This window comes from Panicum virgatum, chromosome 9N, assembly GCF_016808335.1.
Source record: "Panicum virgatum strain AP13 chromosome 9N, P.virgatum_v5, whole genome shotgun sequence".
In the NCBI taxonomy this organism is placed as follows: domain Eukaryota; kingdom Viridiplantae; phylum Streptophyta; class Magnoliopsida; order Poales; family Poaceae; genus Panicum; species Panicum virgatum.
In genome coordinates, this window is record NC_053153.1 from 15,957,373 (window position 1) to 15,970,194 (window position 12,822).

Sequence of the window (12,822 nt, forward strand, 5' to 3'; positions counted from 1 at the left end):
TCCCAATAAAAAGACGTGCATACAGCCATGTAAGGGGATGTGCATGTGGGGAAGATGTATGAGAAATAGCATGATACTTTAATTACTCAAATAGATTCCCAATACTTAATAATTAGGGGTACGAGAGTGCTTTCTCCATCTCCATAGTCTGTTGGAAAAATCCTAGAATGACTTACATTTCAAGACGGAGAGAGTACAATGCAAAAGGCAGTCGCCGAGCTTGGACATAATTGCAAAATGGCCCAAGTCTAATGCGACCAACAGGCAGAAGGTTCCGGATTAATTTTTTCTTATTACCAATTAAGTTGTGAAATTAAATACTATTTTTTGAGGGGTTGAAATTAAATACTACTACTACCACTTGAAGAATATTTTGTTTTCTAGACGCGGGGGCCATTGGGCCCTAACGAATCTCCGGCCCTGTACAAAGGCAATTAGGAAAGCATCGACAGATTGGGCTTTGTGAGGGAAATCTGAACTGGACCGACGGGCCCATATTGAGTCAACAAATAGAAATTTGGTGCCGTCCGTAATCTCATCGAATCCAGCCTAAGAAGCCCAATGGTTGGAGTCTAGAGTTGTTTGGGCTTCTCTTCATTCTGTTTGGTCGCTTAACAGAAGCAGACAGGTCGCCGCCATCGCCCAAACCGCCGTGTAGACAGACGGCGGCAGCCACCGTCCTGGTCTTGTGCCCTGGCCACCGGGTGAGTGAGAGCAGCTGCGATGAGCCCATGATCAGGATTCCATACTGCAAGATTGACCAAGACCAGTGGAGCACAACAGTTTTCTGATCAAAATCCTTGAAATCCGAAGGCCCTCTATCTGCTCAATGTCCGTCAGCACCCGCGTCGCCTGGTGGTACGCATCCTTTTTTCAGATTGATTCAGTTGTTCCTGATTATGAGAACAATGGAGTGGAGTATAAATCGTCTCCGTGCTGGAGAAGTGAAGATGAAGATAGGGCAAAAGAAGAAGAAGGTGTGACTCTTTGAACATCCTCAGGTGCAGTACATGATCACCGCAGCCTTCCCGCAGGTGATATGCAGGTTTCAAAAGCCCATGCATGGTCCGTCTTCAAGTGACGTGGAGACAAGCAGGACTGCAGGTGCCACTTCACTCTCAATTTTAGATGGGCACATTCTGGAATTGGGATGCAGCTGACCTTTTTCTTTTCCGCATGTCAGTCTTTGCCTCCGCTGCTCATGTATAGTATTGAGACTTGCAGAATAACGCAATCAATTTCCCTGGAAAGTGTTTTCACCTTATAATAAAGTTCATTTGCTTGCTAAACGTGTTATTATAATAGCATTAGAGATGACGTTTTGCTTGACGATATACTATGAAAACCCCACAGTTTTACCCCTTTTTTTTTTGAAACGGACACAGTTTTACCCTTGGATGCATACTATAATGCAGTCAGAGTACATTAGTCGAATCCATCGACAACAGATTCACAGTTCATCGACACGCGAGGCTGATGCGCCTACCGATGTTGATTCCTTCACCTCTATCGTAGTCAGCTCGTGCTCTTCCGGGCAACTCTCTGCAGGTTTCCTATGTCCATCTTTCTCTGCGTCTTCAGTTCCATCATAAGTCTTACTCTCCTTGATTTTACCCCACAGCATCGTGTAAAGACTTCCGATTAGCAAAATTCCACCCAAGATGCTGCCGCACAAGTGACAAGGAAGAGTGCAAAGAACAAAGATTCAGCGCGGATTTGAGGTATCGAAATTCCTGTCAACTGGCAACGAGTGGTGGTATATATATGAGTCACCTGCCGAGGCGAACAGTCTCTCCGAGGAAGAACGATGAGCAAAATATGGTGAACACGAAACAGAGTGGGGTCCAGGCCGCGAAGAACATGGGGCCTCTCATCTCTATGCACCAAGTTTGCAGGTAGTAGGAGACTCCCGTCACCATAAAACCCTGAGGCAAACAGGTTGTTTAGTAATCAGATGTTTGTCTCTCTCTGTTTTTATTTTAATAAGATGTTTGTCACATAAAAGCTAGTAGTACCAATATCATGAAAACCACTATAAAATTATTAATCCATTATCAGTATAATTCAATAATAGATGATAAAAAATAATAGTCAAAGGCATGTACACGAAAGATGGCGTCAAGAGTAAATGTACAAAAGCGAACTGAGAACCTGCTCGTCAAGGTTCGAATCCTCCACCCTGCATTGGACTCTGCGCTGGTATTCGTATTTTTCTAGATTTATTCTAGGATTTAACTGGCGATATTATTTTAGTGGTAGGAAGCGTGCCCATCGATAGTAAGGCGCACCGGTGGTGATTTCGTCAATTGAGGATCTGTTGGCTCAGTCTTTTGGAGGTGCTTGTAGGTGCGTGTGTTTGTGAGCGTCTGCATCTGTATTGTGTTTTGAAAAAAAAGAACAGAACTTGCCGAGTATAAGACGGCGAGCGAGCCGACGTCGAGTCGGAGTTTCCATTTGGAGAAGTCCCGCTCGGCGACCACCGCGACAACCAAGCACTGCGCCGTGCTGAACAGGCACTGAGCCACAGTCACGACCATCTTATCTGGACACTCCTTTAGAGCCGCAGCCTGCACTCGGTCAACAGACAAGAACCGGCCAGACTTCAGCATTCAGCACTTGCAACAGGATGCAGACACAGGCAGGCAAGCAAGAACACCTCAGGATTATTAGAAAACGTACGCACAATACACAATGGCTCTCGGTTTGAAAAAGGAACATACGCAAGACACGGGTGAGGAGGAAGTGTATGTGCCCTGTACGCACCTGTAGAACTATCCACAGAGCCCAGCACATGTTGGCGACGACCATTAGGAATGTCCACTTGATCCATACCCCCTTGGGGACAGCTGCTTTGGAGCCTGGCGGGTGAGAGGCGAAGGCGCGGTGATGGTTGACGGGGCTTATGGCCGGCCCGGCGAAGAAGGCGATGGTGAAGACTCCGGCGAGGCAGAGCGCTACGCCGGTGAGCTTGGCGATGCCTGACCGGCTCCTCAGCTTCACATCTTCCATCCTGCTTTAGCTGAACACTGTGAACTCGTAGGTAGGGATGGTACGCTAACGATGACACAAGCTTGCAGCGTAGTACAACCTCAGTAGCACCGCCAGGAAGAAGGTGACCGCAGGCATGGAGCTGTCGGCTGCAGATGCCACGGTTGCAGAGGTGAACCTGAGGCTCACATGGTACAAGTTCACACCAAGCGTAATCCTGAAAAGCAGTTACCGCATGCAGGTAAATAAAAGGGAAAAATCCGAATTACACCCTCGAACTATCGCAAAAGTCCGATTTTCAAAATTCAACTACAAAACTGAATAACATAGGCCATTCAACTGTCGAAACCGGACAAATTTGGACCTAGGGTGGTTTCCAAAGTGGTTTTGTATTTTTTATAAAAAATAAAAAATTCTAATTAGATCAATAAAATCAAATCTAATTCATTTTAAATCAGAAAATATGAAACTAGTACCAAAAGTTTTCTAAAAATGTAGCATGTCTACTATTGCTCTATTTGAAGCTTAGTTATTCAAAAATAATAAACATAACTACAAGCAACCAAATATTATGAAAATAAAAAATGTGATCTGAATAACTAAAAAGTATCATGCCAATAGATTGGTTACATTTTTAGACTACTTTTGATAACCTTTTGTATTTTTTATCTAAAATGAATTTTTTAGTTTAAATTTAAATATTTTTAATTCTTATAAAATGGAAAAATACCTTCAAAAACCATCTAAGGGGTCAAATTTGCCCGTTTTCAACAGTTGGATGGTCTTTTCTATCCGGTTTTGTAGTTAAAGATTGAAAATCGGACTTCTATGATAGTTTGAGAGTGTAAACCGAACTTTTCGTAAATAAAACTAGGTGCTGAACTCTCTTGTTTCGCCTTGCAGATGAGGAATATAATACTGTCGATCGGTTTCTTAACACTGCAAGCATGCCCGCATATACATACCCGATTAAGGCGCAAAAGAAGAGTTTGAAGAGCACCCGGGGTGACATGGCCGATCGTGCTTTTTTCCTACAAAATCGAGACACGGGGACGTCACTACTCTTTCATAAAGTCATCAGATATATGATCGGAAAGTTGCTTACTTTAGGTGGTTAATGAGCATGCTGTTGCTTGAAATAATACCTTTGTAGAAGAGCGATAGGCAGCAAGAGCAGGGAGCCCACTGCCTGGCGGTAGAAGATGTAGACGTAGGTGTTCGTCCCCTGGTTGAAGGCCGCCTTGGAGACCACGAACATGCCGGTGTAGATGAGCTGTATGGCGACGGCCACGCAGTAAGGCTTCATGCTCATGCCTGCGGCTTCCGTCTCCATGTCCAGCAAGTGACCCAGAGAAAGCGCGCCGGAAGAGTTGTGCGAGCGAGAGATAAAGTCACGAAGAAAATCAGGGAGGCCGTTGTAATTATTGCATTATTCCTGGAATATTAGTCGCCTTTAATTTGTGTCCATCGCCTGTGGAATCTTCTTGAGGCAGCCATTGTCGTAGTGATCCGTTCTTTCCTTGGCCTTTCCGAGTCTGACCAGTTTGACAGCTTGCACGCGAAAGCTAGCTGAATCCATCGATTTTATTATGCTATGTATCTAGATATAATATATATCTAGATGCATTGCAAAAGCTACGCATCTAGAAAATCCAAAACGACTACCGGACACTCTTGCTCTCGCGTTCGTTCGTTCGCGTGCTCGAGTCGTCGTCTCCACCGAAGCAAAGTGCAGTGCAGGATTGTCTGCTTGTCAAAACCATCGGATCAGCTTCGATACATTTGGATGGATTTCGATCAGACATGCACGGCCGGGTTGCCAGATGCGAAATGCCAACGGGAGCTGGATTGGATCCGCCCCCAGCGCGTGTGCGTGGCTGCGCCACTCACATTTGGACACGGATCATCTAGAGGCCCGTCTGCTTTCGCACGTACGTCCTGCTAGAGATGAGACAGCCCAGTTGTTGTTGTGTTGTCGGGTTCAGTTCACTCGCCCCGGCCTACTCCTGCCATGGCCTGATCCAAGAACAAGAAGGACGAGATAGGGAAAAAAAAAGTGTGCGCAGTTAATAGAGGGACAAACTTTGAGCAGACTCAGTGAGAATCCTGCGGTAATTTGGGCAAAATAAATTATTTTTCTGGAATCAAAGCCTCTTTCTTTCCCAGGTGCCTGCCCTTTGACAGGTCACCACGGCAAGCAAGATGACTTGTGAACGGACAAAAAAACGTGGACAAACCGTACACTGTACATGCTGATACGACTTCCCTTGATTATCCATCCAGCCAGCCAGTGTACGTGGCGTGCAAATCAAATTAGACAAAACCCATAGGACCCGAGCGCAACAAATCATGCATCATGCATGCACGTGAGGATCGGAGCCCAGGGCGAGGACGGAAAAGGAGAGACTATTTCATATCGCATCGCATCGCACCGCAAGCACTTTGTTTATGTACATCGCGTCTCGTCAGGAACCCGACCAGAGCAGCCCCCACATGGCATGCCATGGCAGCTTGCGAGCCTACTCAATCATTGGGCCATTCTTGACGACACAGATAAACAGTAAAAGTAAATGAATCCACAGCAAATGGATCTCGTAGCTCAGAAGAATATATGAGAGTTACCTTTTTTTTTTAATAATGGCGAATATCTGGTGCATGCTGGTATATATAGAGCCTTACTATATAAAAACGGAATGGTATACTAACGTGTTTTACAATTTCAGTTTTTTTAGAAATTAGAACGTTATCATGTACTCGTATTGTTAGAAACAGAAAATAACTCGTATTGTTAGAAACAGAAAATAAATAAAATTAGAGAAAGAAAACGCGGAGAGAGAGATTCTAGAACGGGGAATTTTTCATGCATGGCAGGCTAAATCAAGTCTATTTGCGAAATCTTTTCACGGATGGGTATAACTTTTCGCGACGAATCTAATGACGGTAAATAATTGATGATTGGCTTAAGTGATACTACAGTAACCATCATCTAATTACGCGGTCAAAGATCTCATTAGATTCTTTAGGATTTCTAGTGTAAGAATTGAGGAGTTGGTTTTCTAAATTGCTTTTATTTAATACCTATATTTAACGTAAAGTGCGTTTTAGCATCCTCTAAAAACAAACCAAATGGGACGCGAGAGAGAGAGAGTTGGGCCTGGTACAGTTGTTAGAATAAACCCCCCTGTGTCAGAGCTCAAACCTCTCTCGCTAACCAAAAAAGGCAGAGCCTTTTCGGTCCGGCGGCCACCCGCATTCCGTGACAGTTCCTCGTCCTCTTCCTCCCCGCTTGCTCGCCTCCCCAACCCACTCACGCTTCCGCTGCCGGCTCCCAAGTCTGCGCCCCGCCGGATCGCGCCCACCCTCTCCGCTCCTCGGAGGCGATGCAGGTCGGCGGCGCCGGCGCCGGAGGAGGGGACGCGGCGGACATCCGGGGCCGCCACCGGATCCAGGCCGAGCTCAAGAAGCTCGAGCAGGAAGCGCGCTTCCTCGAGGTGTGTGTGCCTGCCTGCCTCCGCTCCCTCTTAGGCTTGCTTCCTGTTCCTTCAATTCCACGGCGTGCCAACTCTTCTGGTTTTGCTGCGTTTGAGAAAAAGAAACAGCCTTTTTCAATCGTCACAGAAGATAAAAAGAAAATGAGTTTCTTTGCAAGTTTCCTCCTTGCCGTGATTGTCAGTGAGGAAAGCTGAAAAGGATAGAACAGTCATCGGAAATGCAGTCAAGGCAGCATTCGTCCCACCGAATTCGGCCAAGCATGCAGCTTTTTAACCCAATGGTGTGGAATTATCCCTGTTCGCTCAAACTTAAAGGAAAATTGTGTAGAACAATCCATGCATAATTTGCGTGATTCTTATCCTACCTCTTAGGCTGTTACAACACTCTTGCCATGGTTGTCCCTGGGCCCAGGTTCTTGCCATGGAGGAGCGTGTGGGTTGGAGGAAAGCATCCATATGCATGTGCACGCTCCCGCTCCATGTGCTCTTTGTTTGCTGCCTTGACCTGCTGCAACAATTTTTCTTGTTGAAAAGATTCATTTTCCGTACCCTTTTGTGGACCTTTTTCCTGATGAAGACAAGCAATCAATTCTTTTCTGCCGGACTAGATGTAGTGTTGTGGATATTGCGGTCCGTAGCCGGAAAAGAAAAACGAAAACTGAAAATTCTTCTGTGTCAAATGATTGGGGACAGTGTACTGACGACTGAACTTCTGATGTGGCGCGCTGATGCAGTGATGCCCCTTTCTGGGGGGACCTGTGGGCATGGGAAGCTGTTTTTCTAGTTTTTTGAGACGCATCCCTGTACTTTCTAGTAATAACTTGTGGGGATAGCAGTGTTGGGTATAAAACCATTAACAGAGCAGAAACGATCAGCGAACGTGATTTTAGTAAAGCCATAGAGACTTCACAATTTATCCGTTGTCTTGGACATTACGTTGAGCAAGGAGCATGTCCTGCAAGATGAGTGTTTTCTTGGTTGGCATTGTTAGATACTTTCTTATAATATTTTTTCCTGCAAAAGGACTTGTACAAGGTTAAAAGCATGTGGAACTCCCAAAGTTAAGGGCTAAATTTGCTAAATGCATCCTAGTTCTTATTTGGTGGCAAATCCTTCTCACGACATCCATCGGCTAACTTGCTAAACGCTAAGCAGAAATAACAGCAGATGCCATAAAAGTTAAGGGCCTAACTTCAAAAGGTACTGCAGTTGCATTGCATGGTCATTCCTGCCCCCTTTAATCAAACGGCTGGCTCTGACAAATAGATCATCTGACTTCTCAGAAGCTAAATGTTATATTGATATTTATAGTATTTGATCCAATTTAACTGAGTTAGCTGGGTAAATTGTTACTAAAATCAGTAACATCTAATAAAGTTTAACGCCTAGTTACTACAATTAGTGCTACTATGGTGTTTCAGGTTCATATGCTAAGAGTTTTTCAAAAAAGATTCATATGTCAGGATACCCTGAGTGCTGATAAGGATGCTAGTTCACATAAATTTGTTAATTTTTATTAGGAGCAATATGCAACTTGCTATTTTAGGCTGTTAACCTGTTTACCACTTTTTCTTTGAGTAGATGTGACTTTATATATAAATAAGGGTCATCCTGTTTAAAGTTCACAACCTTATTTGTAACTGTCCACCCCATTCTCTAAAGTTCACAATCATATCTCTAGATCTTTAAGTATTTTCTTTTTTTTATACTTGAAAAATACAATTCTATGCAACTGGGCTGATATGACTTTTTTCATCAAACATTTTTGGTATTCTACCCTACTAATTGCCACTAAGATATAATCTGAAGTCCTGTATTGTTAAGAACATCGAAGATTGACCATAATTGTTTTTCATCTCACTCTGCTTAACCGAGTTTTCATCTGCGTACCTTCTAAAAAAGCTGCAAGGTATTTACTTAAAGCGTCGGGCTTCTAAATTCTCATAAGTTCCTCCCGGAATTTTCTCTACAGCTTGTTGAATAATTTTTATGGATTCCTCATTTCCCCCATTCATACTAAATAGTGAGCTAACGAATCTCCTTTTTGCCATTGTACTTTCCAATCAAATTGATTATAAGACTCATAATGATCAATTTTACGAAGAGTTTGTGTTTAAGACTCAGTTATTATTCACTACTTAATCAGAAGCATCACCTTTTATTGCCAAATTGTGATGATTCTGGCTGCATTTTTTAGGCTGTTTTCATTTCCATTTGGGTAGAGATTGGATTACAGATTTACACTGCTCATGGCCCTATCTTCTAACATATTTGTGTACATATAAAAGAGAATCTTCAGTTGCAGTTTTTGTTTCTAAAAGCCCTGGCCTCACAACATAAATATGTAAACAAACAAAGCTACACATCGAAACAAAGCACAAGTTACCAACTCACAACATATTAAATTCCTAAATATCAGCGCTATAGGCTACGTTTCCTTGCCTTTTGTTCTGCACATTATCATCGTCAGATCTGTCAGATATTTTTTTCTGAATATATAATTATGCACAGCTGGCAAAGATGTACTTTTATTGTTTAAACTTTTGTAGTCTTCCATCCTTACCATTTTACCAAAGTAGTGATATTCTCAGGTTTAGAAGGCTGATGTGACTGATGACACTGTATGCAGGAGGAACTTGAAGAGCTTGAGAAAACGGATAAGGTATCATCGGCATTGCAAGAGTATGTGCCACCTTTGGAAAAAATAGATCAATCCCATTATTTTGCTGCTTATGCTCTGAAAGCATTTTTGATGTGGCTTCTTGTTGGAGATTGACTTCATCGTTTACTTGAACCAGGTTTCTAACAGCGATGGAAAGCAAAGCTGACCCTCTACTTCCTGTGTAAGAAAATGAAAAACATATTTGTTGCTTGCATCTAATCCATATTCACATTACATGTCTGTTCTTGTTTGGTCCCCCTTGTAATTGCAGAACTACAGGGCCTGTGAATCAGTCCTGGGATAGGTGGTTTGAAGGTCCACAAGATCTGCGCAGATGCAAATGCTGGTTTTTGTGATCCTTCGCAATAATCTCAAGTGAAACTCCAAGAAGCAATTGTTGCTACGATTGAGGTGTATATCGAGTCTCCCCCAGCACAGAGGGCTATTTGAGGCAAGCGGTAGCTCCTTTTCTCAAGGATTTTAAATGACACCGCAAGCTCTGTTGAAGGATTAGGTTCAAGGAGTGACCTGGGAACACAACTCTTGAATAGAGAAGCCGGCATTTCGTAAGTTCTAGAACTTTGTTCTGTCACGTTCCTTGTACTGAATTCTGTTGGTTGGAAGTCTATTCTGTTTGGTCTTTATACCTCAAAGATTGCATCTAACTTCTCTGTGATCCTTATATCATTAAGTTTTCAATTATTCTATCGGTAATGAAAAGTGGTAGCTGACTCTTAGCCATTTTAAATAATCTATACTTTGGCCAAGACGAAGTGGTTTGAATATGAATCCTTGGATGCAAACAAACCTGCTGATTTTGTCTGGCTTCTTAATACTGCAGCAAACTCTGGTATACCAAAAACATATGACAGAATTGTTCCACGTTCAAATTTTTATTTGATATTTACCGCGAACTGATATATTGGTTCAACTTGACTTGCGGTCCATCTAAAAAGAAAACAGCCCACTATGAACTGATATATTGGACCAACTTGACTTTCACCCATCTAATGGACTTATTTTTTTTTACGCCTCTCATCTGGGTTCAGCTGTAGCAATCTAATGGACTTATAAATGGAGTCGTTGGATCCATTGGCCTTATATTTGGGCTTTAAGACATAGCCCAATTAAGCCCAGCCTAGCTCTAAACCACCTTATCCAAAAAAATCTGTAGCGCGCAAAGCCGCAAACAATCAAAACCACACGAGCCAAGCCGAAGCGAGGTGGAGTGGAGACGACGATGGCAATGGCGCCACTGCACGGTTGCCCCTCCCCCTCGCCCACCCCGACCACCGCCCCTCCCCCTCTCCTCCCTCTGCCTCCATCTCCGCCTTCATCGCCTCCAACCCCACCCTCACGCTCCTCCACACGCGATGAGCCTCCATGGCGCACCTGCGCCAGCTCCACGCCGCGCTCGTCAAGTCCGGCCACGCCAAGGACCCCATCGCCGCCAGCCGCGCCGTCTCTTTCTGCGCGGGCCCCGGTGGCGACGTCGCCTACGCGGAGCGCATCGTGAGGCACCACCCGAGGCCCAACTCCTTCATGTGGAACACCGTGATCAGGGCGCTGTCCGACGGGGCCCGCCCGGAGGCCGCCGTGGCGCTGTTCGTCGACATGCTCGGCTCGCCCACGCCGCCCGAGCGGCGCACGCTCCCGTCGGTGTTCGCGGCGTACGCGCGCCTGGCCAAGCTGTCGTCTTGGAACGCCATGATGCAGGGGCTGGCCGTGCACGGGCATTGGCAAGAAGCGATCGCCTTGTTCTCCGAGCTGAAATCGCACAGCCTGTGCCCCGACAACGTCACCTTCATCGCGGTCCTAACGGCCTACGGGCCCTCCGGCATGCCCGACGAGGCGAAGGCCGCGTTCGCATCAATGGCGACCGAGCACGACTTGGAGCCGGGGATCGAGCACTACGGCTGCCTCGTCGACGCGCTCGCCCGCGCCGGGCGGCTCCGAGAGGCGGAGGACGCGATCCTGGCGATGCCGATGGCGCCCGACGCGGCCGTCTGGGGCGCGCTGCTCTCCGGGTGCCGACTGCACGGCGACGCCGAACTGGGCGCGCGCGTGGCGCGCGAGGCCGTGCGGTGCGACCCGCGGGACAGAGGCGCGTACGTGCTGGCCGCGAGCGTGGCGGCGCGCGTCGGGGACGCCGCGGGCGTGAGGGGGCGGATGAGGGAGGCCGGCGTGGACAAGGTGCCCGGGTGCAGCATGATCGAGGTGAACGGCGTCGTGCACGAGTTTTTGAGCTAGTGCAGTGGCAGAGCATGATACGGGACTATGGTGGTAAAAGCGTACAATTGTTTGCCCTTAAAAAACATACAATTGTACGAATGCCCTACGCGTACATTGTACAGATCTAAATTGTACTCACTAAGTACAGGCTGAGCTCATACCTGAAACTGCTCAGTAACATGAGCAAAACCTAATTGGGAGCACTGCCCGGACTAAGATTGTTCTGAACCTTGTTTTCTCGAAAGGATTTGAAAGACAGTACAACCAGGAGCCGTGGTATGACAAATCAACCATTATTAGGTGATGAGGTGCTGTCTCCACTTGCTCTTGGCTTTCCTTGACAGTCCCTACTCCCTCTAACAACATTTGTCCTCTTGGTGTAGCTAAAATTCAGGGCCCATTATTATTCAAGCAGGCCCCCAAATGCGAGTACTGACGAGAGAGATCACGAGTCACGCAAACCAGCATAGAATTTTACAAGAAACAAAGGCTGCGTTTAGTTACCCAAAAAAAGTTTGCACAGTACCTGTTACATCGAATTTTTGGACACATGCATAGAGCATTAAATGCAGTTTAAAAAAAATAACTAATTACATAGTCTAATTGATTCCTACGAGATGAATCTAATGATGCTAATTAATCTATGATTGGACATTAATTGTCAAATAACAACGAAATGTGCTACAGTAGCCAAACCCAAACTTTTTCACCAACTAAACACCCCCTAAAAACTCGATGGACCCACACTTGCTCGTGATCACGCGCGCGGGCCCATCCTTTCTGGTGCAGATCACTGTCGTTTAAGCAAAAGCTAAACGAGTGCCTCCATTAGCAGTAGCAAGCAAATCGCAATGGGCTCCATTGGTTAGGTCGTGCTGGAACCCTAGATTCAGAGATATCTGAGCAGTTCCTAAGACGATGCGCACCACAGAAATGGCATGATTTCTGGTCGCTGTGCAGTGTGCGGACAGTGACTGTATATATATTGCCATCAGGAGTTGCCTTTTGGAGATGAATCCGGATTCTGTTTTCCACAAGAAGAGCTACAGATTTCCAATGGAAGTGGCTGCAGTATAAGGCTTGGTTATTCGTCCAGTTTCTTGGGAATGTAAATGTTTGGTTCATGTATCAGTTTGCTAGCTCTCAGACCAATGGCCTCCTGAAGACATGGAACAATCCAGAACATATTGGTGTTACATCTCCTTCAACGATACGTCCTTTTTTAAAAGGTTCTTCAAGGATTCTAGGGAAAATGTCTTGGCCTTCTCTGAATCTCTGGTGATACATCAGAACTCTGGAAGGTGAAGTGGCCTTGTATTACCTTACTTTCGCTACACATATCTAGCAGCAAGCATGCGTGGCCAATTTTGACTTTTTAAGATTGATCTGTACATAAACATTACTAGAAGCTATACACATATTGGCTCTTTGGCCATCAAATATACCTAC

General features: G+C 45.3%; 3 protein-coding genes across 3 annotated transcripts; 2 read left to right on the top strand and 1 right to left on the bottom strand.

Moving 5' to 3' along the window:
• Positions 1-1,373: 1,373 nt before the first annotated feature.
• LOC120692386 (WAT1-related protein At5g64700-like) lies at positions 1,374-4,357 on the bottom strand. The gene is made up of 7 exons (XM_039975657.1): positions 4,134-4,357; positions 3,954-4,019; positions 3,089-3,205; positions 2,764-3,010; positions 2,409-2,567; positions 1,774-1,925; positions 1,374-1,664 (listed from the first exon to the last, which is right to left on the bottom strand). The coding sequence occupies exons 1-7, from the start codon at positions 4,319-4,321 to the stop codon at positions 1,451-1,453; spliced, it is 1,143 nt and encodes a 380-aa protein (XP_039831591.1). The 5' UTR covers positions 4,322-4,357; the 3' UTR covers positions 1,374-1,450.
• A 1,851-nt stretch (positions 4,358-6,208) lies between these two features.
• LOC120693453 (guanine nucleotide-binding protein subunit gamma 1-like) lies at positions 6,209-9,848 on the top strand. Its single transcript, XM_039976898.1, has 4 exons — positions 6,209-6,479; positions 9,109-9,161; positions 9,278-9,322; positions 9,413-9,848. The coding sequence occupies exons 1-4, from the start codon at positions 6,369-6,371 to the stop codon at positions 9,495-9,497; spliced, it is 294 nt and encodes a 97-aa protein (XP_039832832.1). The 5' UTR covers positions 6,209-6,368; the 3' UTR covers positions 9,498-9,848.
• A 463-nt stretch (positions 9,849-10,311) lies between these two features.
• LOC120687767 (pentatricopeptide repeat-containing protein At3g29230-like) lies at positions 10,312-11,660 on the top strand. The gene has a single exon (XM_039969791.1). The coding sequence runs from the start codon at positions 10,525-10,527 to the stop codon at positions 11,389-11,391; it is 867 nt and encodes a 288-aa protein (XP_039825725.1). The 5' UTR covers positions 10,312-10,524; the 3' UTR covers positions 11,392-11,660.
• Positions 11,661-12,822: the final 1,162 nt, after the last annotated feature.

Bases quoted from the DNA above. Each gene is read 5' to 3' on its own strand.
- LOC120692386 (XM_039975657.1), bottom strand. From the start codon at position 4,321: ATGGAGACGGAAGCCGCAGGCATGAGCATGAAGCCTTACTGCGTGGCC. The intron at 2,568-2,763 runs GTGCGTACAGGG...GACCGAGTGCAG, and splicing joins CTCTGTGGATAGTTCTACAG to GCTGCGGCTCTAAAGGAGTG. The intron at 1,665-1,773 runs GTGACTCATATA...CTTGTGCGGCAG, and splicing joins GAGACTGTTCGCCTCGGCAG to CATCTTGGGTGGAATTTTGC.
- LOC120693453 (XM_039976898.1), top strand. From the start codon at position 6,369: ATGCAGGTCGGCGGCGCCGGCGCCGGAGGAGGGGACGCGGCGGACATC. The intron at 6,480-9,108 runs GTGTGTGTGCCT...CACTGTATGCAG, and splicing joins AGGAAGCGCGCTTCCTCGAG to GAGGAACTTGAAGAGCTTGA. The intron at 9,323-9,412 runs GTAAGAAAATGA...TTGTAATTGCAG, and splicing joins GCTGACCCTCTACTTCCTGT to AACTACAGGGCCTGTGAATC.
- LOC120687767 (XM_039969791.1), top strand. From the start codon at position 10,525: ATGGCGCACCTGCGCCAGCTCCACGCCGCGCTCGTCAAGTCCGGCCAC.